Source organism: Bombina bombina, chromosome 1, assembly GCF_027579735.1.
Source record: "Bombina bombina isolate aBomBom1 chromosome 1, aBomBom1.pri, whole genome shotgun sequence".
NCBI classification, from domain to species: domain Eukaryota; kingdom Metazoa; phylum Chordata; class Amphibia; order Anura; family Bombinatoridae; genus Bombina; species Bombina bombina.
In genome coordinates, this window is record NC_069499.1 from 403,018,763 (window position 1) to 403,045,309 (window position 26,547).

Consider the following 26,547-nt stretch of genomic DNA (forward strand, 5'->3'; position numbering starts at 1 on the left):
ATATTACTATTGAAATGGATATTGTTTGATTTGCAAACAGTGTTATGTTATGATTTTGCATTGTTATGTAGTTAATGGGAGATGAAACCTAGAATGTTTCTTTCATGATTCAGATAGAGAATACAATTTAAACAATTTTACATTTTACTTCAATTTTATCATTTGCTTCATTCGCTTGGTATCATTTGTTGAACAAGCAGCAATGCACTACTGGGAGCTATCTGAACACATTAGTCAGTCAATTACAAGAGGCATATATGCGTGTCAACCAATCAGCAGCCCCAGAGTCTATCTAGGTATCATTTTCAACAAAGAATACCAAGAGAACAAAACAAATGAGATCATAGCAGTAAATTGGAAAGTCGTTTAATTTTTTTTTTACTCTATCAAAATGATGCTCTGACAGAATGCCGACGGACAAAATGCAGACAGACAGAATGCCAAAGCATGTTCCGAGTTTGGCCGAGGGCAGATTCACTCCAGAGTGCTCTGTTCTAATCAGAGCCTCGGGTGCCACAACCGCCTCTGGGAATCTCACCATGGTTCCCAGCTTGCACGTCTTGTAGTTCTCTGTCTTGGAAATACTCTATCTATCAAATCTATTTATCTATCTCTCTATCTTCAATCTATCTATCTACGAATCTATCTAATCTATCTATCAAATCTATCTATTTATCTATTTAGTGTGACTGTTATCCGACGGCCACTTGACTGTCAGAATATTAAAAGTGTTTATTGTTATGTCATTATGAATGCTTCATTTGACTGTGATATGCACCTATAAAAATACCATGCACCTATAAAAATATTTTTTTTTATAAAAAGCAGAAATGTATATAGTTTTAGTTGAGTTTTCTAACCTAAACATGTTACACAAGTAAGAGAGGCTACATATGTGAGAGCCCACAAAAAGGTTAACTACACACACAATAGTAGCCTCTAGGGGGCACTCTCTAGAGAAAAAATAGATACAAAGTTAAAAAGTCCAAACAAAGTTGATGATACTGTAATCCACTCCTAGGCAGCTCTTTGATGAGAACGTGGTCAGCCTCCATAGGATTAAATCTGTGAAAAATACAAAACACAAAGGCACCAGATGGCTTAGTACAGTCTCAATTTAGAAATGTTTAAAGAGATAAGTTCAACTCACAAAGGGGTAGCACCTGTGGGGTGCAAATCAGGTGTGCTGGCACTTTGTAGTTACCCAGCTAACTAGCTCAAGTCAGTTATAGGAACTTCAGGGTGAAAAAATGTAAATCCTCCTATGATGAAAGAGCAAAGAACAACATGGCACAGTACAGCAAGACCCAAAATATGAATGAAAGAATGGCAACTTACAAGATAAATGCATCTCCAGATGCAATACAAGCAGGCTGAGATTTCACAGCCACCCAACTGACTGAATACCCAAGCAGACACAGGATACTCTCCAAACGGTCCCAAATAGCGAATAACAATGAGCAAGTTTGTTGATAAATAAAATAGGATTTATTTATTTATAAACAAAAGTGACGTAGGCTGTTTCCTAATAGCATGCAACTTAATATTACAAGTCCATGCTAAATCCCATTTACCAGAGAAGTGTTAGCACAGCCAACATCTATCTAAGGCAACCTATACTTTCAATAGATATCCCGACCGCACTAAATAGCACTGGTATTACAAGTTGAAAGTTATAGGTTGCGCACAAGCAAAAGCCAAAACATTGCTAGAATATTTAGTGTGGCTTCAGACCTGAAGTAAAGTATAAGGGTTGGAATGTTTTTTCAGAAAACACATACATGGCACATTAAAATAAATCATTACACTAAAATATAAACTTTTTGATAAAATATATCATTTTTATATTTTTATAAGCTTGGATGGACTCAAATATATATATATATATATATATATATATATATATATATATATATATATATATATATATATATATATATATAGAGAGAGAGAGAGAGAGAGAGAGAGAGAGAGAGAGAGAGAGAGAGAGAGAGAGAGAGAGAGTTTATAGCCAGTAGCCTAGCACTCCAACCTATCCGATGTAATCATAAATCCGGGTGCATTCCTTAAGTCCACAATACATCTCTTCTAATAGAAGGGCACTAGCAGGATTTATATCTTAAACAACTTTTATTTCCAATTCATAGTAATATAGATCACATGATGACGTTTCGGCCCCAATATTGGCTCTGGATGCCTGCTGTTCTGGAGTATGGCTGCGATGCCGCTGTAATAATGTAATTGTTCATTGCTACATAACATATTGTCTTAAAAAAAAGGCTCAATGTGGGGCTGAAATGTCGACATGTGATCTATTTTAATATGAATTGTAAATAAAAATTTAAATCCTGTGAGTGTCCTTCTATAAGGATATAAATATATATATATATATATATATATATATATATATATATATATATATATATATATATATATATACATATATATATATACAGTATATATATATATATATATATACATACAGTATATATATATATATATATATATATATATATATTCAGTGTATATGTATATATATATATATATATATATATATATATATATATATAAAATTGCCTCCCAATACCACACTAGTTACCATGGATATAGAATCTTTGCATAGCAACATCCCCCATTAAGATGGAATTTAAGCCTGTGCCAAAGTCCTCTCATCTCAAAGGCACAACCAAAAATGCAATACTAAAATAGTCACTAAACTTATAGAATTCATCCTCACCCACAATTATTTCAACAATAACATCTACTTACAATTGACCAGAACTGGGTACAAAAAAGGCCCCACAATATGCAAACCTATGTATGGTTGACCTTATTCACCCCCATAAAACTCATAAGTATTATCACTACATAGATGATATTTTCATCAAATGGACAGAAAGAGAAGAACATTTGCAAGCATTCCATGACTCATTTAACTCAATTAACATAAAATTAACTTTTCAAACCACAATGTTAGCTTCTTAGACTGCCCAATAACCATAAACAATGGAAAACTTTATTCATCCATCTACAATAAACCAACAGATGTAGCTAAATTCACAACACCAGATGTAGCTAAATTCACAGCACCAGCTATAATTCCAGAATGAAGCCACGTACAATGTTATCCTGGAAGAAAACTTGTTTCCTTCGGTTCTTACAATGTTCCCCAACTATGAGGATTGTTTTTTCCAGCAGGAAAATGTTCCATGCCACACAGCCAGATCAATCAAGTTGTGAATGGAGGACCACCAGATCAAGACCCTGTCAAAGACAGCCCAATCTCCAGACCTGAACCCAATTGAATACCTCTGGAATGTAATCAAGAGGAAGATGGATGATCACAAGCCATCAAACAAAGCCGAGCTGCTTGAATTTTTGCGCCAGAAGTTGCATAAGTTCACCCAACAGCAATGTAAAAGACTGATGTAGTGCACGCAAAAACACATGAAAACTGTGATTGCAAATCAGGGTTATTCCACCACATATTGGTTTATGAACTCTTGCTAATTTAAAAAAATAATATTGTGTAGTTTAAAAATGAATATTAACTTGTTTTCTTTGCATTATTCAAGGTCTGACAATATGCAGCTTTCTTTGTTCTTTTGACAAGTTGTCATTTTCTGCAAAATGACAATGTTTTTATTTGGGAGGAATGTTTTTTATAGTTTATAGAATAAAACAAAAATATTCATTTTACTAAAAAACATACCTATAAATAGTAAAACCAGAGAAACTAATAATTTTTCAGTTGCTTCTTAATTTTTCCACTCTGCAAATATCTCCACTTGCTTCCCATACACTCCAGAATACATTCAAATTATTAACCCTAGCCTATAAAGCACTCAAAAGCATCACTCCCAACTATATTTCCTTTCTCATCTCCAAATACTCACCGACCTATCATCTTAGGTCAACCTCTGACCTACGTCTCAATACTCCTATTATCTCTACATCCCTCAACCTAACCCCAAAACCTCTCATGTGCTGCTCCTGTCCTCTGGAACTCTGTACCCCTCTCCAGCAGACTGTCTCCAACCTTGTATAGCTTTAGTCACTGCTTGAAAACACCTATTCAGAGAGGCTTACTATCTCTCCTCTGATTTTCATCCTACCCAAAATAATTATGAAAACTGCCTTGACTGCTGCAACTACAATCCACAAGAAAAGCTACCCAAACCTTATGTCTCTGCACTCTCAACCAGTAGACTGTAAGCTCTTCCGAGTAGGAACCTCTACCTCTTGTACTAGTTGTACTAATATAATAAAGTCTGAAAATCAACTTGTAGACAAAATGGTGTTGAAGTGCAGGAGAAGTGTAAATACAACTCACAAAGCTGGTGGCACACTAGGTGAATAAGCAAGCAACCATCAGCAGCAGTCAGCACGCTGAAGAAACAGACACATCCAGCATCAAAGGTACAGTTCCAGGTAGCAATCTCCACAGGTCCTTATACTGGTAAACCTCCCCACGCTGTATCAGTGAGACCGGCAGAAGGAGTAAACAGGATCCTCGCGGAGCAAGAGTAGGAAACTGAATGTGCAGGAAATATACACTGTGAATGAAAAGTCCTATTTTTGGACGTTGTAAAAACCACAAAACCGAGTCGTGGTAAAAGCTTCTTTATTCAAATATTGTGACGCGTTTCTCGGTCATATAAAACAAAGGGCCGATTCATCAGGCTTAAAAACAGGTAATAGGAAGGCTCTATTTAAATCTAAAATGACCCGGAAGTGATTGTTACAACTATGATAGAACTAAAATAGTAACATTAATGGTTAGATAAGTGTGTGACAGGAATTAAACAGCGCTTGCAACCTTGGTGAAAAAATGAATTACAAAGTTTGAAATATTTAAATGTTCAGAATAAACAGCTATGATGATAATAATACAAAAATACAAGATTGTGGTACAATAAAAATAAGATAACACACCTAAGGTAATAGGTTTATCTAAAAAAGAAAATAAAATACAAATACTGGTCTGAATGCAAGATATCAAATATCAAACAAACAATATCACCATGAACCACAAACCCCAAAGTTTTACTCACAACCAAAATGACCGAGAAACCAGTTGCAGCTGATTTATCAGAGGTGTCCTTCGAGCCACTCGAAGCAGGGTAGAATCCAAAAGTATCTGTGAGAAAATAAAGAGCAACCCGAATCAAGTGTAGGGTATTTTAAATAATGGTTACATGCTTATTAATGGTTACATGAATGAATAAAAATAACAATAAAAAGACACAATAGGGTTACATAAATAAATGAAAAAAACACAATAAAGTGCATATATATATCCCAATTCGTATCATAGACTAATCTTCGATTTTGGCAATTCTATAACTAAAAGCATGTGTGCAAGCATACATATACGTACAGACACATATATGTCCATATGCAAACCCGCCAACACATAAAGTAATGGGATTTTTATATTAGTCAATAGCGAAAAGATGATTTTAATGTAAACATTCACTGCATATGTTACATCAATATTGAATAGAGAATTCATGTGTGAAAATCACTGCGTATGCTACATGAACAACACATGAGATAAAAAGAGAATTATAGTGTGAAAAAAACACTGCTTATGTTCCATGAACAACACAGGAAATTAATGAATGGGTATATCGGGCAATGTAAAAAAAAGAATTGAATAATAGAGTGAAAAAAGTAGCTTGTGTGTATAGCGTGAACTCAATGCAATATGTGAAAGTATGGAAAAAATATACAGTATATATATATATATATATATATATATATATATATATATATAGCTACATGTGCGATATATGAAAATTGGGACTATTATGGAAATTGAATGTAAAGGTGTGTGAAAAAAGTCAAGTGTATGTTTGAGGGGGATGAAAAATACCTATGATGGAGACGACATGTCAAAAAGGAAAAACGTGTATGGTGAATAGAATTTAATCATATATTTGTGAATAAGATTATTATTAATAGAGTGATAGGAAAATGTGAAAGAATGAATGGTTATGTCCTAAAAAGATAATAATATTAATAGAAAAAAGGGGGTATATACATCCGCTAGGTGAATGGAATCTATGAAAAAGAAAATGATAATTCATGTGTGTGGAGATTGCTACCTGGAACTGGACCTATGATGCCGGATGTGTCCGTGTCTTCAGCGCGCTAACTGCTGTTGAAGGTCAGCTTGCTCTCATGCACCTTAATCAACTAGGGTGCCACCAGCTTTGTGAGTAGTATTCACACTTCTCCTGCACTTCAACACCATTTTGTTTACAAGTTGCACTATGAGACGCCCCTTGTCTTTTTAGGCCTTTGTACAGCTTAACCATCACACCGTGGGATACAAGAGGAGCTCGGCGATCATAATACCATTTGTTTGCCTAAACCAAAGATATTTTGGGGATATATTTTACACTTATTTTTATGTTTTTTTATTTTATTTGTTTTCCTTCTTTTTCTACCCTATTATTCTAGGGATTGTTAATTTATTGTTAATACCAATTGTCTGTCATACATGCTCCCTTTTAAATATCCCTAGGGATATTGCTTTTATATTTTGAAATTCAACTTGTCTAAGCCAGTAATTTTTAACCTTTTTTTTGCCGTGGCACACTTTTTTACATTAAAAAATCCTGTGGCACACCATCATCCCAAAATTTTTAAAAAAAATCACACATTGTAGCCTAATACAGCATATATATATACACATACACACAAACACACACATACTGTATGTATTGTGCTGTTATGCCATGCCTCCTACAAACTACCCCTGCACTGGGAGTAAAAAACAAGCAAAGTTTAAAAAATATGTCACACTGTTGTCAGTCTGCCGTGGCACACCTGAGGATCTCTCAGGGCACACTAGTGTGCCACGGCACACTGGTTGAAAAACACTGGTCTAAGCTACATAAATTCACTCCTACTTGCTCTACAAACGACTATCTGTATGATTGGAAAAGGGAAAATTTATTGTAAATAATAAGGCAAAAAAGACAAAATAGTAAGACACATAGGAAAAAAAATAAAAAAAAATAAAAAAAAATATATATATATATATATATATGTCTATCAGAACACCCTGCAACAGCAATTACATAATACTGATGCATAAAAGGGAGTAATTTCCCATATATTTAACAAATCTGTATAAATTATGCATTAGAAATATGTATTTGATTTACATGAAAAAAATACATGCAATTCTACAAGCTTTTAGTTGTTTTTCATGTGCTGAGTTTCCTATAAGGGCATACTGAGGCCCCTAGTTATCAAGCCATCAAGCTCAAATATGCTGGAATTCCGCAGCGTATTTGTGGCGAGGCTGATTCGCCTAAGTTATCAAGCCCTGCTGCCCGGCAAAAGTAGAATTTAGTGACGTAAGCTTTGATCCGCTGGACTCAGTCCGACACAGATAGATTCTTACGTCACTCCAGATATTCCGCACACAAGTTTAACACAATCTGACTACTTTTGGTAGTTATCAAATGACTAGCAGGTACGCTTGGCACTTTTCCGACCCAGCGTACCTGGTTTTCAATAGTTAATAAGAGTTATAATATTTATATGTATTTAATTAATATTTAAGTTAGGGGGATGTTAGGGTTAGGGTTAGACTTAGGTTTAGGGGTTAATAATTTTATTTTAGTGGCGGCGGTGTAGGGGGGGCAGATTAGGGGTTAATAAGTTTAATATAGGTGGCGGCGGGGTCTGGGAGCGGCGGTTTAGGGGTTAAACAATTTATTTAGTTGCGGCAGGGTCCGGGATCGGCAGGATAGGGGTTAAAAAATTTATTATAGGTGGCGGTGGTATAGGGGGGGCAGGATAGGGGTTACTAGGTATAATGTAGGTGGCGGTGGGCTCCGGGAGCGGCGGTTTAGGGGTTAATACATTTATTATAGTTGCGGCGCTGTCTTGGAGCGGCGGTTTAGGGGTTAATAAATTTATTTAGTTGCGGGGGGCTCTGGGGGCGCCGGTATAGGGGGTAGAACAGTGTAGTTTAGTGTGGGTGCTTAGTGACAGCTTATCAATAAAGCTGTAGAAAAGCCGAAGAGCAGCGAGATCTGATGAGTGATAACTATCACAGTCCGCTGCTCATCGCCCCGTACTTGGTGCACGGCTTTTTGACAGCTTTTTTGATAACTTTGGCGAGATTATTCAGGTCCGCGGCGGTGATGGTAGGCGAGCTTAGGCGGGCGTATTGGGCCGGCGAAGGCAGGTAAGTAGACACGTTGATAACTAGGCCTCTGAGCCTCAATTTGCATGAATTATGTGTTGTGGAGTTGTTGTGAATTCTATTGCATTTGTTTTTTAATAAAAAGGAAAGTATTCACATGGCTAGAAGCAAACATATGAGAATTGTAGCGGGAAAATACACTTGTACGTGTACAGCATTTTGTTTTTTAACTCTAGATGCATGTAAAGAATATTACCTCAGCTATCTAATATACTTTCTGGGTGAGCTGCTATATTGTCCATGGTCCAAAAAAAGGCAAGTGTTTTATTTCTTATTTTCTTTTTCATGTAATTTCTTTGTTAATTTCATAGTTATTGTTAAATTGAATCATTCATGTACTGATCCTGATTTTTGTTTTTATTTAATATGTGGTTTATATGGAGCTGCTTTATATAGTTTATTACTGGTTACCATAGTAACCTAGCCATGTGACACTAAATTACTTGTGTCTTGCAGTAGACAATAACACTGCTTTCTCACTGGGCATGATTGATAGTGGCTGCTTTTTTATGCATTTCTCCTCAGACTGCAGGGATTTTGGAATGGGGTTTGTGGTGTGCGGTTATTTTACTGATGGGAGGTTTTATTAACTTAGACTTGTCTGACGTGAGCAATATCAGCTGCACTCTTCATGGATATACTAAACTCATAAATGTATAATAGGAATATATTATAATGTGCTTTTGTTTCTTTCTTGCAATATTCATTGAAACAATCATAATGATTGTATCATGTATTTGATTCAGTTTTGTGTGTATTATCATATGTATCTTTTATACCTACACTAGTCCTAAAGCCCGTTCACACCGGCCGTGTTATTTTTTTCATATTTATTCATTCTCTCTCTCTCTCTCTCTCTCTCTCTCTCTCTCTCTCTCTCCTCTCTCTCCTCTCTCTCCTCTCTCTCCTCTCTCTCCTCTCTCTCTCTCTCTGTATCTCTCTCTCTCTCTCTCCTCTCTCTCTCTCTCTCTCTCTCGCCCGGTCCTTGCGCTGCTGTTGTCACTGAGGTGCGCGTGCGATCAGCTGTGCGCTTTCACTTGCCCGGTCCTCGCGCTGCTGTTGTCACTGAGGTGCGCGTGCAATCAGCTGTGCGCTTTCACCTCGTGCTGCTGTTTTCACTGAGGTGCGCGTGCGATCAGCTGTGCGCTTTCTAAGGCCAAGTGTTTGTCTCTACTGCGCATGACGGCTTCAGACAAACACTTGGCCTTTTATAATATAGGATGGGCTGAGATTCAGAGACTCTGTCATACAGTTGATTGCAGGTCTCCTGTCTCACAGTACACAGTGGTTGTTTCCCACTGTATGAGACAGGTAATAAATGTTTCTGCTCACCTGATTGTGGTTGGTGTAGACTGTTCTTAGACTGTGAGGCATTTGTCACAATTTTTGAATGGGTTTTGAGATCTCTTGCCTTTTTTTTTGTGGCTTGAGATTTATAAAGTTGTGCTTTGGTTTGTCTGATGAAGTGTTAAGTTTGCTCTGAAATATTCTTCAATAAATGTGTACAGTTTTGGAAAGACAATAGAGTGTCTAACTATGCATTATTTTGTGTATCACTTTCTGCCCTCATTTTGTCAAGTAGTTACATTTTATGAGAGTCTGGTTCATTGTACTTGCACACACGCAGTAATCTCAAACAAACTTAATTATACTCAAGTATGGGGTGATTTACTTTATACTAAGGTTAGTAGAGAAAAACAACATGATTTGTAAAGATACATTGCTGTAAAAATAGGCAAAAAAGTAATTCATATACATTGCAATGTTTAATTATTATGCTCTTAAATGTTTTATGAGCGGATTCATTTTTAGTCTAATGTATGTTTAATAAGGATTTCTATCCAAACCAACAGTAGGAGGGAAAATAGAGACTCTCTCAGTTCCTAGGCAAGTAAGTTATTATTATCGGTTATTTGTAGAGCACCAACAGATTCTGCAGCGCTAGTAAGTTTCAAATTAAAGCAAAAAGCGTTGACATCACAATCCTTGAATTTATCCTTTTCTATTTCTTAAACTGCAAAGCATTGAAGAGACGATGGCTGTCCGATTAGATTGGTGAACATTATCATTTTACTCAGTCAAGCATTTAATAGTGACTGCAAATTCCTCTGATTGAATTATAGTTAATAACATAATAATGAAAAAAATAATTATTCAAATATTTTATATCATGTATATAAGTAAAAATTATGTTTAGTTTTTTTTTTTTTTACAAGCCTGTAATATAAGCATGGTAATTTAAGGTGTGTTGCTGTTTGTCTCCTTGATGTATAATTCAGAGGTTTTACTGTGATTGTAAAAGACACTACACAAACATACATAGCATGTATATAACATAATTATTATATTTTATTTAAAACAAAAAGGACTATGAATTGGTAAAGTTTGGGGAGAAACCTGTAATAAGGTAATGATAAGTAATGAGGTTTTATATATTTTAGTTTATCTACTAACACAATAAAAACACAAGAATCTTAAAGGGGCATTGAACATTAAAGGAATACTAAACACAAAATTAAACTTTTATGATTCAAATAGAGCATGCCGTTTTAAGAAGTTTTCCAATTTACATACATTATCCATTTTTATAAATTTTGCAGTCTTTTTATATGTGCACTTCTGAGGTACCAGCTACTACTAAGTATGTCCAAAAGTTCACAGTGCATACATATATGAGTCTGTGATTGGCTGATGGCTGTCACAAGATACAGGGAGCCAGCAAATTGAAGAAAAAAATCACAAACAAGGTAATCTGCGCTCTTTTTACAAGTTGAAAGTAAACGCACAAGCACATTCAGATTCAAGGCCAGATTACAAATTGAGCACACAATATCGCTTAGACTAAAGCAATATTTGCGCTCAACTAAGTAACACCAGCGCACGCTAAAGTGCACTGGTATTACAAGTTAGGTGAAATGCAAGCGCAACCTTGCATTCAGATTGCACAATAGCATCGCGCTCACGAGAGAGCGCTTCCATAGGCTCCAATGAGGGTAAGTAGCACAGTGATGGGCAGTAATTTTAAATATATATGTATATGAATAGATACATATATACGTATGTGTTAATATGTGTATATACATATATTAAAGGAAGGGAGAGAGGAGGAATATAGAGGGGTTTGTTAAGCACTCTTGCACCTAAAGTGTGAATATTGCTGCATCAAAGCAGCATTACATCATAGCTAGTCTGTATTTGTGTATATTTAAAATAAACTCTTTATTAAATTAATCATATAAAAGGTGATAGATATCACCAAATTACCCCACACTAAGTAAAACTCTCACACATAACCGATCAAGTTGTAGGCTGAGACAACACTACCTCCCTGTATTCCTAGCCGATAACCGGAAACATCGGTATCAGGTGTCAGAGGTAGCTAGTGAGGACAACAGCCAGCTGCATATACGGTCAGTGAGAGTGAAAATATTACAAGTTAAAATTAGCACAAATGCATTTCGGCCTCTGTACGGCCTTTCCCAATGTGATAGAAGTTTGTAGAACTGACAAGCCGAACCTCCGTAATGCGAGCCTTTTTAAACCCTAAGCATGAGCAGTTGAGAGCCAATCAACACGGCCATACCGGACACGCCTACTGGGCAACCAATCCCAATCAGCTATTGTGTCTTTGCCCTCTCAGACAGCAAATTCAGTCACGTAATTGGACCAAATAACTGAGGGCTCAAAAAACAAACAATAACAAACATTGCATGTCCTTTTACATCAATTGGCACAAATATATTCAAGTCATATATAAAATCACGTTACTCTTGTGTCCCTCTCGTAATCAAAAGAAGGGGGAGAGCTATTTGTGAATCGTGGATCAAAATTCATTACGATCCTACTCAATAATGTTCTCAAAAAACTGATAATTTCCCATGCCATATACTTATGTTCAATAGCAAGTCTTAACTCGCACATTTTGCGATCATATACCATAGAGTTTGGTCAATATATGCATATGCCCGAGACTCAGTGTAACAGAAATAGTGCAATGCCGTATTAGGGCACCATCGGAACATTTAGTTGACAGTTATACTTATTGGTTATTACATGTTTAGCCTATGAGTACAGTCTAGTTTCATGTGACACTACGTGAAAGCTGAGGCTTATTTAAATTGTGCCAATGAGTTAAGCTCTTGATAATAGGGTTAAAAATTGTGTATAGAAAATATTATGTGTTGGACATGCACATTTCGAATTATGACCAAACAGACAAATAATAGTCTTTAGGTTTCTTAGTAGCCTAGGTAATACGACCCAGGTAGACCTTAAAGGCATATTAATAAAACGATTATTTTTTATATTTCATCTGATGGGTGGGTTCATTTATCTTTGTTAAATCAAATTTGGACAGGGTCATTGATACTCAATTAATCATTGTCACACTGTCTATATTATGATTATGTTATACATGATACCCCATTCTGGGTGCACATCCCACATAGTATAGGTTTATTAATATAGCTGATTATCAAACATTTGGTACTGATCTTTAGATCTCACTGTGTACATGAACGTCAGTCATGATCATACCATTTGTATCTGGACATGTGTGTATTGATGAGTATTAGGTAACTCTAGTGGACACTTATTAGTGATCAAATATTAGCCATAATGTAGTTATTCATTTCTGATGTTGTCAACATTAGGAATATTCTATGGTGTTCCACTATGCATTTAATGAGAATTCAGCAACATTTATAAATAAACCCAGAAATTATTATTTTCATTCATGCCGTATGGCATAACGGAGTTCAATCTAAAGATCCATCTGGCTTCTTTTTTCAGTAAAGCCTGTTCCGTTTCTCCACCCCTAATTCCAGGTCTTATACATTCCAATCCCCAGCATTTGAAAGACTTTGTGTTACAATTATGTTTTTGTAAAAAATGTCTAGCCACACTGGTAAGTTTTTTGCCTCTCTCTAGGGTCTTAGTGGCATTCCTAATATTACTGAGATGTTCTGTCATCCTTGTGCCAAGGGACCATGTATCCTAATATTACTGAGATGTTCTGTCATCCTTGTGCCAAGGGACCTTGTATACACATATTAACACATAAATATATATGTATATAAGCATATACATATATATTTACTGGGAACACACAGTTCCCATAGACCGCAATGTAAAGGCACTTTTAAGTGCCGTTTTTTTTTCTAACATCCCACCCCTGCCAATCTTTAACACCTTAAAACTGCCTAGTGCAGTATTTTTATTTTTAAAAAAATGCTACTTTTTCTTTTTTTTAAAGTAGGGTTTTAGAATATGCAGTTTTTTTTGTTTTGTTTTTTTTTTGTTGGTAATTTGTTGTTTTCTGTAATAGTAGGATTTTAATTTTCTATAATGGTAGGTTTTTTTTGTTTTTTTTCAGTGATGTTAGGTTAGTTTTTTTCTAAGGTAAGGTTATGTTTTTTTTATTTTTTTAGTAACGTTTTGTTTTAATTTTAAAGGTACTGCTAAAGTTTTTTTTACCGTTAAGGTTATTATTTTTTGGGGGGTTACTTAGGGGGTGTTAGTATAAGTGGGTAAGCTGGATAGGGGGCTTAGATATTAGTGGATTACTTTGCGGTGGGAGTTGTGGTGGTTTTAGGGTTAACAGTTTAGTAGTTTATGTTGCGGTCGGGGTTGTGTCAGTTTAGTTGTTAATAGAGTAGTGGGTTACTTTGCGGTGGGCTATGTGGTGGGTTAGGGGTTAATAGTAAAGCGGGATAGTTTGCGGTGGACTATGCAGAGGGTTAGGGGTTATTAGAGTAGGGAGCTTATGGCGATTTGGGTTAGCATGCAAGTATGGGAGTTAGTTTTTTTCCCCACATTTCTCTCTCCATTAAAGTCTATAGGAGAGTACATTAATGTGGTCACAATATTGTAACTTCTGCTCTTTGTGTGAGTGAAAAATATTTACTTTCAACTTGTAATACACGTGTTACCCAAAGTCGAGCAGATTTAGCGCGGGAGCGGTAATTATCGACTCTCTCGTAATCTAGCCCATAATCTTATCTCATAAACATTCAGTATCCATGAATATGCAATTTGTACATGTATACATACAATTATATTCAAGCAAGACATTTTGGCCTAGATTAAAAGTGGAGCCCAATATTGCGTTTTTGCTAGCGCCATATTTACACTCCATGTAAATGTGTGCTGGTATTACAAGTCAGGCACAATTGCCTAGAAGCCTTGCACTCATGAGAGCTCACTTCTATAGGCTCCAATGGGAGCCTCGTTCTCATGCTGTCTGACACTAAAATCCACCTAAGGCAGCGCAGGGGGCAAATCACGCAGCGTTGGGCAGCAAAATAAAAAAATATACATATATGTTTATGTGTTTATATGTGTATATTCACATATTAACACATAAATATATATGTATATAAGTAAAAACAGGGTACCCCATTTACCTCTATGTGCCGAATTTTTTCAAACACCCCACATCCCCTCGCTTTAACCTCTTATAACTGCTTTCTGCAGTTTAAAAAAATAAAAATAACTAAAGATGCTCATATTTTTATTTCATTTTAAATAACTGTCCTCTTTATTTGGGGGCAATTGGGGCAACTTCATTTAATTAACCAGAGGTCTGATCTCAGGTTAATTGCGCTAAGCACAAAGTGACATCGCAAGCTCACGGGAGAATTAACCAGCCACTGGTTATTTAACATTCGCCCATAAAGGGGCAAATTTGCACGCTAAATTAGGGCTCCACTCGTAATCTAGCCCTTTATATATTTTATAACACACATTTTGCTGTGTAGATCATTGCAGTATTATTAGTAACCAACGGGTTAATAGAGGGCTTTATTAGTCCCTACGTTCGGCACCCCTTCCTCCATCAAGTGCATACCTTACTCAATTACCTCCAGTATTAAACAAACTATAACATAAGATGCCCAGCCTTAGCGACATAGCTCATTTGTGCTGGTATAGCAACACTTTAAAAACATTCAGGCCCCGATATTCAAAGCATCAACAGTCTGCCAATATCTTATAAAACGGGTCCGGACCTAAGTGCAGATGACTGTGATATATCTTCCATAAGAAATAATAGGGATCACAGCTTCTGCAAAAGTTCGCTGATATCGCCACTTGTCACTTTAAGCGGGGAGTGGGAAAGGCTATTTTCAGTTTAAAAAAACAAAACCTGTCCTAAAAACTATTGCCCAGAAAAGGGCATTTGGTTGCGCATTACCCTTAGAAGGGCATTTTGGAGTTGACCTATAGTGAACATAGCTCTTTTTCCCATAAAAAAAAAGACATATTCTAAAAAAATCCTATATTGAAAAATAAAACTAAAAATGAAAAAAAAACTAATCCTAAAAAAGATGCCCTGCGAAGGGCATTTTGTTGGCATTGACCCGATAAGGGCATTTGGTAGGGCCTTGGCCTAAAGTCTAACAGCTCTTTTGCCCAATAAAAAAACCTATTCTAAAAAAAAATCATAATCTAAAAAAATGCAGTACTCATGATATCAAATGCAGTTCCCTCTGTAGACCCTCAAAACTCAAGTGGATTCCATGCCCATGTCTGTAAATACATGATATCATAATTATATGTATATATATATATATATATATATATATATATATATATATACTAGTCCTAAAGCCCGTTCACACGGGCCATTTTTTGCAGTACAGTGGTCCCACCCCTTGCTCTATCTCTCCCCCTCTCTTTTGTACTCTCTGCCCGTCTCTTTTGTGCTCTCTCCCCCTCTCTTTTGCGCTCTCTCCCCCACTCTTTTGCGCTCTCTCCCCCTCACTTTTGCGCTCTCTCTCACTTCACCTCTCTTTTGCTCTCTCTCTCCCCTCTCTTTTGCACTCTCTCTCCCCCCTCTCTTTTATGCACTCTCTCTCCCCCCTCTCTTTTGCGTTCTCTCTCTTTTGCGCTCTCTCTCCCCCCTCTTTTGCACGCTCTCTCTCCCCCTCTCTTTTGCGCTCTCCCCCTCTCATTTGCGCTCTCTCCCCCTCATTTGTGCGCTCTCTCCCCCTCTCTTTTTAATTTTCTCTCTCTCCTCCTCTTTTGCGCTCTCTCCCCCTCTCTTTTGCGCTCTCTCCCCCTCTCTTTTGTGCTCTCCCCCCTCTCTTTTGCGCTCTCTCCCCCTCTCTTTTGCACTCTCTCTCTCCCCCCATTTCTTTTGCGCTCTCTCTCCCCCTCTCTTTTGCGCTCTCTCTCTCTCCCCTCTCTTTTGCTCTGTCTCTCTCTCCTTTTTTTTTGCTCTCTCTCCATCCCTCTCTTTTGCTCTTTTTCTCCATCCCTCTCTTTTGCTCTCTCTACCCCCTCTCTTTTGTGCTCTCTCTCGCTCCCCCTCTCTTTCTCTCTCTCTCTCCCCCCTCTCTTTTGTTCCCTCTCCCCCCTCTCTTTTGCTTTCTCTCCCCCTCTCTTTTGCTCTCTCTCCCCCCTCTCTTTTACACTCTCTCTCCCCCTCTCTTTTGCGTTCTCTCTCTCTTTTGCGCTCTCTCTCTCCCCGCTCTTTTGCACGCTCTCTCTCCCCCTATCTTTTGTGCTCTCTCTCGCCCTCTGTTTTGTGCTCTCTCTGTCCTCCTCTTTTGCATGCTCTCTCTCCCCCTCTCTTTTGCACTCTCTCCCCCTCTCTTTTGCGCTCTCTCTCTCCCCCTCTTTTGCGCTCTCTCCCCCTCTTTTTTGCGCTCTCTCAGTCCCCCTTTTTTGCACTCTCTCTCCCCCTTTCTTTTGCGCTCTCTTTCTCGCCCCCTCTCTTTTGCGCTCTCTCTCTCCCCCATCTATTTTGCTCTATCTCTCTCTCTCCTTTTTCTTTGGTCTCTCTCCATCCCTTTCTTTTGCTCTTTCTTTCCATCCCTCTCTTTTGCTCTCTCCCCCCTTTCTTTTGCTCTCTCTCTCCCCCTCTCTTTTGCTCTCTCTCTCCCCTCTCTTTTGCTCTCTCTCTCCCCCCTCTCTCCCCCTCTCTTTTGCGCTCTCTCTCTCCCCCTCTTTTGCGCTTTCTCCCCCTCTCTTTTGCGCTCTCTCAGTCCCCCTCTTTTGCGCTCTCTCTCCCCCTTTCTTTTGCGCTCTCTTTCTCCCCCCTCTCTTTTGCACTCTCTCTCTCCCCCCTCTATTTTGCTCTATCTCTCTCCTTTTTCTTTGCTCTCTCTCCATCCCTCTCTTTTGCTCTTTCTCTCCATCCCTCTCTTTTGCTCTCTCCCCCCTTTCTTTTGCTCTCTCTCTCCCCCCTCGCTTTTGCTCTCTCTCTCCCCTCTCTTTTGCTCTCTCTCTCCCCCCTCTCTCCCTCTCTCTTTTGCTCTGTCTCTCTCCCCTCTCTTTTGCTCTCCCTCCCCCCTCTCTTCTGCTCTTCCCCCTCTCTTTAACTCTTTCCTATGTCTTTTTTCCTCTCCCCCTCTCTTTCTCTTTCTCTCCCCTCTCTGTCATGCCGACTGTGCCCGGCCACGCCCCTGCCACGCCCAATCACGCCCCAACCATGCCGACCCCGTCCAGCAACGCCCACAACCCGCCCGACCACGCCTACGCTCCCGTCTGGTCACGCCCACTTTCGCCGCAAACAGCATGGATTGTCAGGTAAGGCCAGGTGTGTTTGTCCTTGTGCTGTCTCTACTGTGCATGACAGCTTCTGACAAACATACTTGTCCTTTTATACAATCAGGAAAAGAAAGACGAGGATGCTGTGGAACTCAAGCCAAAGTGGTTTATTCAGAATCATGTGAGTAAGGCACTACATCATTGTGCAAGGGTAGGCAGGATCTGACGTGTTTCGCGCATGCCTTTTATATGATAAGATATATAAATATATATATATATATATATATATATATACACACAGTATATATATATATATATATATATATATATATATATATATATATATATACTGTATATATATATATGTGTATATATATATATATATATATATAAAAACAAATTTAGCAGACAGTCCAGCACTATTTCCTTTTCTCTCTCAAAGAGTATCACTTTTTGCAATTTTGCTCTTAGAGTGCACGTTTGCCTTGGAGGCCTGCCATCCTCCCATACATAGTTTCCAAAAAAATAGATAATGGCAACAGCACAATCTTTTTAAAAAACTTCTTCTTTATTTAAAACAACATCAGGATAAAAACATAGCGACGTTTTGAGCCTCTTGGGCCCTTCCTCATGCTATGGATTAAGAACAGATTTCTCCCTTATATACCATCTGTGCATAGGGTGTGGCTTAATTAATTGTAGTGAATTGTACAAACAGAATTTTTTTGATGGGGCTCCCAACCGGTCAGGTTCCAACATAGTAACTTACATTTATTTGCAACATTTTTATCAAAGCCTTAATATTCCTATTAATTCTGTTTAATCTTTATATCACTTAAGAAAAAACTATATGACACAAATAATTAAAAACTATAAAAACAAATGCAGATCATAATCCTTGTTTAATCCATTTGGATATAGGGTTTTCAAATTTTGTATCCACCAAACTTCTTTCTTTTTAAGTAACATCTCTCTATTGCCTCCTCTTCTTTGTTTAGGGATATGGTCTATGACCTGAAACCTTAGCTGGCTAACTGTGTGGCCTGCAGTGATAAAGTGTGATGAGACAGGTAGTGTCATGTCTTTGCATCTTATTGAAGATTTGTGTGCACTTATTCTGTCTCTGATAGGGTTAATAGTCTCCCCTACATAACCCCGCCCACATGGGCATTTCAAGACATATACTACATAGTTGGTATCACAAGTAAAGAGACCATTAATTTCTCTCTTTTTTGTATCATTAATTTGTGCTACATTTTTACCCTTTATCATTGAGTTGCACTGAGCACAGTGCAAGCAGGGATAAGATCCCTTATTTGCAGTAGTTAAGTAATTGATTGTGTCTTTTTTATCACTACCAGTGTCTGCTTTAACTACATAGTCTCTAATATTTTTTACCATGTGAGCAAACAGTAAAAGAGGAGAGAATAGGGCATAAAAAAAACTAAAAAAGACAAAACTAAAAATCAACTTGTCTTTACTTCAGAGTATAACCAGTACAGTGAGTACATTTCTAAAATAATAAAAAAAAACACTGGTATTTATTGGAAAGAAAAAACCCCAATGTTAGAGAGTTTCAACAGCCCCCTATTAACTCTTACAAAAGGGTAAACAATATTAGAGACTATGTAGTTAAAGCAGACACTGGTAGTGATAAAAAAAAAAACACAATCAATTACTTAACTACTGCAAATAAGGGATCTTATCCCTGCTTGCACTGTGCTCAGTGCAACTCAATGTTAAAGGGTAAAAATGTAGCACAAATTAATGATACAAAAAAGAGAGAAATTAATGGTCTCTTTACTTGTGATACCAACTATGTAGAATATGTCTTGAAATGCTCATATGGGCGGGGTTATGTAGGGGAGACTATTAACCCTATCAGAGACAGAATAAGTGCACACAAATCTTCAATAAGATGCAAAGACATGACACTACCTGTCTCATCACACTTTATCACTGCAGGCCACACAGTTAGCCAGCTAAGGTTTCAGGTCATAGACCATATCCCTAAACAAAGAAGAGGAGGCAATAGAGAGCTGTTACTTAAAAAGAAAGAAGTTTGGTGGATACAAAATTCGAAAACTCTATATCCAAATGGATTAAACAAGGATTATGATCTGCATTTGTTTTTATACTTTTTAATTATCTGTGTCATATAGTTTTTTCTTAAGTGATATAAAGATTAAACAGAATTAATAGGAATATTAAGGCTTTGATAAAAATGTTGGAAATAAATGTGTTACTATGTTGGAACCTGACCGGTTGGGGGTACCATCAAAAAAATTCACAACTTGCTGCAAATGGCTCCAAAAGGCTTAACAACTTGCTGCAAATGGCTCAAAAGGCTCAACAACTTGCTGCAAAATGGCTCCAAAACCTCTCCAACACCTCTACACTGGTACCCAAACTTCATTAATTCAATCATACTTGAGTATGCAGGGGGCACAGGGGCCACTGGTTTCGTATTGCGAAAAATATTCGTAAACCGAGGGGGGCAAACCGGCATTTTGACCGGCATTTTGTTTCGTATTGCGAAAAAAATTCGTAAACCGAGTCAAATTTTCTTCAAATTTCGATTTCGTAAACCGAAATTTCGTATACCGAGTCGTGCGTAAACCGGGGCCTCACTGTATATACATTTACATCTTTAGACATGTATATTTATGTATATCTATGTTAAAGCTCTTTGCCTGCCTTTTTTTTTTTCTTACACCTGAGGCCTCATATCTTGAGCCCTTATAACTTTCTTTTTTGTGCAATTTTTTTTTTTTTTTTTTAGACTTTTTTTAGAGTGTAAGTGTACTGTAATGTATTTTAAAAGTGTTTTGTGACACTTTTTTGTTTTACAAAACAGTTAACCAGAGTTCTGAGAATGCACTATCCTATCCCCCGGTGTGTAACTTCAATTAAAGGGTTTATCTTCAAGTTGTAATACGAGTGCTACACCTAACATGCCAAAACACCTACGATAAACCACTTTTTGATTAGCGCTCTACTCTTAATCTGGCCCTTTGTTATTTACAATATACCTTTTAACCCTTAAAAAATATTTTTTACTCTAACTTTTTATTCTAGGTCTACAGTCGCAGTAACCCGACGCATGCAAAAAAAGATTGTGTTTGAGTGAACGAGTCTACTTTCAACTAGTATTACGCATGCAAGTTAGAGTGGTTGTGATATTGATTATCACGAGTTGCTATAACAATAGTGAGACACTTGTAATGTAGCCTATAATGTTTTAAGTTTTAGTTAGTATTACAATATATGAATTGCCTAAATATTCTTCTTTTTTGACAGATGTAAAACTAAGGTTTATCCAGATGAGCTTCCCAACACAAGCATAGTTATAGTATTCCACAATGAGGCTTGGAGCACCCTTCTAAGAACTGTTCATAGTGTAATAAACCGATCACCCCATCATCTTTTATCAGAAATCATACTGGTTGATGATGCAAGTGAAAGAGGTATGTATTATTGCATGCATGTTTCATATACCATAGCATTGCTATCTAAAATGAATTACAGTATGATATGTTAGTTAAAGGGACAGTAAGGAAAAAATATAACTTTTAGGATTTAAACATCTTTTCAATTTACTTATTATAAAGTGTACTTTATTATTTTGGAATTGTTTGTTGAAAAGCTTAGCTATGTAGGTACGTCTTAAACACTATATGGCAGTAATGTTTGCAGCAATATTTGTAACAGTGTTATATATTACTGTAAACACTGCTGCCATATACTACTTAGAACACATTTTTTTTCACAAACTTTATTTATTGTCCCAATCTATCTCATACATAGGAAATACAATTACTGTAAAGAGAGTCCACATAACAACAAAGTTAACAAAAAGTCACGTCACACAGTGACAATAATGCTAAGATATTTGATTTTCTTGCAAAAATGGGGATCTAGTGTTTCACTTTTTAAATAACAGAACAAAAAATAAACACACAACCAAAATAATTTAAGCTAAGGTTGGAACCGTCACATTCCAAGTGCATGCTTAGTACAGCAATATTCGTCTTGAAAGAAGTTATTGTAATAACAAGTTCTTTGTTCTACATGTTGGGTTGGAGATTTAGGTTCTGAGGTACCACATATTAATCTGAACTAAAACACACAAATAAAGAAAAACTAACTAATTATCTAAAATTGGGTCAACTCATTAGTAAGACTTCATTGCGCAAAATGTCTTAATTTCTTAATGGGAGACTAATTGGAGTACAAGAGGCTAGCTGTCTGAATCATAACAAGAGAGTAGTTTTGGGCTAAATGTAATCAAACTATGTAAGAGAGGGTAAAAAAGGGCAGGGGGAAGGAGTGGGTCTTACTCCGGAAATACTGAAAACTGTGACATACCTTGTGACAGTTGCTCCAAAGGGGGTTCCAGTTACAACTTGAGACCTATATTATTATTCCCAACAACCAGTCTGTCAGCAAAGTAAGTCTAAGCTAGCTACTTAGGCAGTATTATGAATTGTATTTTACTCTGTCTAGTCTGGGTTAGTGTGTGAAGGACACCATTTACCACATACACTTTCAGTGGGAATATATAATGAGTTTTAAAGGTTTGTAGGGTTTTGTATTTTAGCGGGCTGCTAAGGTTCCCATTTGCAAACAAATGCTTTAATAATTGTATCCAAATCGCCTTGAAAATCTGCCTGCTCTATGAACATTTGGGTTTGTATAGCGCTCACTAACATCTTAAAATACTTAAAACACATTTACACTCCACAGCCTACCTTGGTATGCTCTTTAAAAAAGGATAATATGAAGATGAAGTAAACTTGATAATGATAGTGAGCTGTAAAGTTATTTAGAAATCAGCATGTTCTACGTAAATCATGAAAGTTTAATGTTGATTTTTAATCTACACATATGGCTCTATTTAACAAGCTCCGTTTGGAGCTTGATGGCAGTTATGAAGCAGCGGTCACAAAGACCGCTGCTCCATAACCTGTCCGCCTGCTCTGAGCAGGCGGACACACATTGCCACAATACAACCCGATTGAGTACGATTGGGTTGATTGACACTCCCCTGCTGGCGGCCCATTGACCGCGAGTCTGCAGGGGGCGGCGTTGCACCAGCAGCTCTTGTGAGCTGCTGGTGCAATGCTGAATATGGCCAGCGTATTGCTCGCCGTATTCAGCGAGGTCTGGCGTACCTGATCCGCAGTGTCGGATCAGGTCCGCCAGACCTTGATAAATATGCCCCATTGTCTCTTGATTTCTTAATAAAGCTCTATAGTTTTCAGTCTTATGTGTATACAGACAATATCAAATTCTTCCTCTCTTCACCTGATCTATACTTGCTCAATCTTTTCACTAGCTGTTTTTATCTCATCTTACCCTGGATGTATTTACAGTATTTAAAATATAACTTCTCCAAAGCTGAGCACCTACTATATTTCCAAACCCCAATATCAATCAATGTTGTCAACACTGTGATCACACCTACATATCATACCCACAGCCTTGGAGTAAAATTGTCTCTGATCTATTACTTGTGCCCCAAATCCAATCTTTAGCCATATTCTGTCAATACCACAAAAAAAATATTGTACAATTTTGGCACTGAGATGATGATTAAAGCTCTAATTTAAATATCCTGGGTCTGCCTTTTGAGGGAACCATGATGTTTAAAGAACTGGAAGTTTTAATAACCAAGAGGAGTAGAGGTAAGATCATTTCCCTTCCTTAAACACACAAGTTTCATAACTATTTTTTCCTCACCATTCAACTTTTTATGTTCAACAAGCTAAATCCTGATGATGGCACAAATGTTCAGTAGGTACATGTGTTGCCCTCTTAAAAAATATCTGGACAAAAACAATGTCAGACAAATGAATTATCAATATTCTGTCAAATGAATACTTTCTAAAATTCATAACCTTGACTCTTCTAGCTTGTTTTGTTACATCAGCCCCCCCTCCATACAGTTTCTTTACCTGCATAGCTGGTTTCAGAATTTAGAAGAATCAACTGATACTGTCACAGACAAACGTTCTATGGACTGTGCTCAATACAAATCAAGTAATCAATACAAATCAAGGGATAGTGGCTCCCTCACAAATCACAATTCATAGTCTATTACAGTTCTTTAACAGTGTACTGCATTATGTGTATCTAATAGCAAGAGTATGGATAAGAATGCTTGGATGTATGACCTCAGCAATACATTTTCAAGTATTCTTACTCTAAAAGTAGTTCAAGGGTTGCAGCACCTCACAGAGGACTGATTACCCAGCTTATCTCAAATAACCCTTTGTTTGGTAGTTTGCGTCAAACTTAAAGGGACAGTCTACCATAGAATTGATATTGTTTTAAAAGATAGATAACCCCTTTAATACCCATTCCCCGGTTTTGCATAACCAACACAGTTATATTAATATACTTTTTACCTCTGTGATTACCTTGTATCTAGGAACCTTCTTCCAGCCCCCTGATCACATGACTGTGACTGTTTATTATCTATTGTCTTAAATTTAGCATTGTTTTGTGCTAGATCTTAAATAACCCCCTGTGCCTGAACACAGTGTTATCTATATGGCCCACGTGTACTTTCTGTCTCTTTGTGTTGAAAAGAGATTTAAAAAGCATGTGATAAGAGGCAGCCCTCAACGGCTTAGAAATCAGCATATGAGCATAACTATGTTTAGTTTAAACTAAGAATACCAAGAGAAAAAAGCAAATTTGATGATAAAAGTAAATTGGAAAGTTGATTAAAATTAAATGTCCTATCTGAATAATGAAAGTTTAATTTATACTAGACTGTACCTTTAAAAACATTCCAAGGGTCTCCTGTTTACAGAAATCAACTGAGTTCACAGATCACAATGGATTGTACCATGTTTGAATAGGGAGCAAGTTGTCCAATGAAGATGGACTTTGGAAGTGTCTTGCCTTCCTGTAAATTTTTTATAGAGATTTGTCTGTTACTGTTCCATGCACAACATTTACTTCAAGACAAACCTATCAAGGTCCTTAGGTCCTAAGAAACAACAAGTTGTCAATGTCATACAGCTGTCTCCATGGGGGACAAAAAGTTGCCATACTTAAGGTGGTCAATAGTGATGTCGTGAACTTAAAATTTTCCATTCGCGAACGGCAAACTCAGACTTCAGCAAATGTTCGCGAACGGGCGAACCGGGCGAACCGCCATTGACTTCAATAGGCAGGCAAATTATAAAACCAACAGGGACTCTTTCTGGCCACAATAGTGATGGAAAAGTTGTTTCAAGGGTACTAACACCTGGACTGTGGCATGCCGGAGGGGGATCTATGGCAAAACTCCCACGGAAAATGACATAGTTGATGCAGAGTCTGGTTTTAATCCATAAAGGGCATAAATCACCTAACATTCCTAAATTGTTTGGAACAACGTGCTTTAAAACATCAGGTCTGATGTTGTATCGATCAGGTAGTGTAAGGGTTACGCCCGCTTCACAGTGACAGACCAAACTCCCTGTTTAACGCACCACAAACAACCACAAACAGTCCATTTGCACAACCGCAAACTCCCCATTTGCACAAGGTTGGATACCAAGCTAGCCATGTCCCATTCCTTGTCCTCACTGATGTCATTGAAGGTCTCTTCCTCCACCCAGCCACGAACAACACCAAGAGTCCCCGAAAGGTGGCAACAAGCCCCCCTGGGATGCCTGCTGTGTTTGGTCTTCCACCTCCTCAAAGCCACCTTCCTCCTCTGACTCCTCTTCTTCAGACTCCGCTCTCTGCGTTGCCTCTCTCTGCATTATTATAAGGTGTGTTAAGTAGTACTATTCTTATCAGTTTAATCCCTGTTACGTCCCCTATCAGGGGACGTGTATATGGCATGGATTTTAGGAACCGGGAGATGGAAAAAGATACTTGGTCGGTCCTCCTACTTCAAATTTGGGGCACTGCGCGTGCAATCGTGGCCGGACTTTTAGCAGACGGACATTTGGCAGACAGACATTTGGCAGACGGACATTTGGCCGACGGACATTTGGACAAAACACAACTGGATGTCAGATAACAGTCCGGCCATGAGATAGATAGATTTGATAGATAGATAGTTAGATACATAGATTAGATAGATAGATCAATAGATGCAATAGATACATTTGATAGATACGATAGATAGATAGATAGATAGATAGATAGATAGATTTGATAGATAAATAGATAGATTTGAGAGATAGATAATTTCCCAGACAGAGAATTACAAGACGTGCCGTCTGGGACCCATGGTAAGGTTCCCAGAGGCAGTTGCGGCACCAGGGGACTTGTATATGGCATGGATTTTAGGAACCGGGAGATTGAAAAAGATGCTTGGTCGGTCCTCCTACTTCAAATTTGGGGCACTGCACGTGCAATCTACTGTGCCACCAGATATGAGTGGTGTGTTAAGTAGTACTATTCTTATCAGTTTAATCCCTGTTACGTCCCCTGTCAGGAGACGTGTATATGGCATGGATTTTAGGAACCGGGAGATGGAAAAAGATGCTTGGTCGGTCCTCCTACTTCAAATTTGGGGCACTGTGCGTGCAATCGTGGCCGGACTTTTAGCCGATGGACATTTGGCAGACGGACATTTGGCCAACGGACATTTGGCCGAAACACAAGTGGCTGTCAGATAACAGTCCGGCCACAAGATAGATAGATTTGATAGATAATTCTCTGTCTGTCGGTCAAGACGTGCCGTCTGGGACCCATGGTAAGGTTCCCAGAGGCAGTTGCGGCACCAGGGGACGTGTATATGGCATGGATTTTAGGAACCGGGAGATGGAAAAAGATGCTTGGTCGGTCCTCCTACTTCAAATTTGGGGCACTGC

At 37.8% G+C, this 26,547-nt stretch overlaps 1 protein-coding gene across 3 annotated transcripts in view; it reads left to right on the forward strand.

Moving 5' to 3' along the window:
• GALNT13 (polypeptide N-acetylgalactosaminyltransferase 13) overlaps window positions 1-26,547 on the forward strand; it is a 766,581-nt gene that overhangs the window by 382,085 nt on the left and 357,949 nt on the right. For all 3 annotated transcript variants that reach the window (XM_053698312.1, XM_053698310.1, XM_053698311.1), the window contains exon 3: window positions 21,023-21,189. In XM_053698312.1, the coding sequence (XP_053554287.1) occupies window positions 21,023-21,189 (167 nt within the window). The remainder of the gene's footprint in view (window positions 1-21,022; window positions 21,190-26,547) is intronic.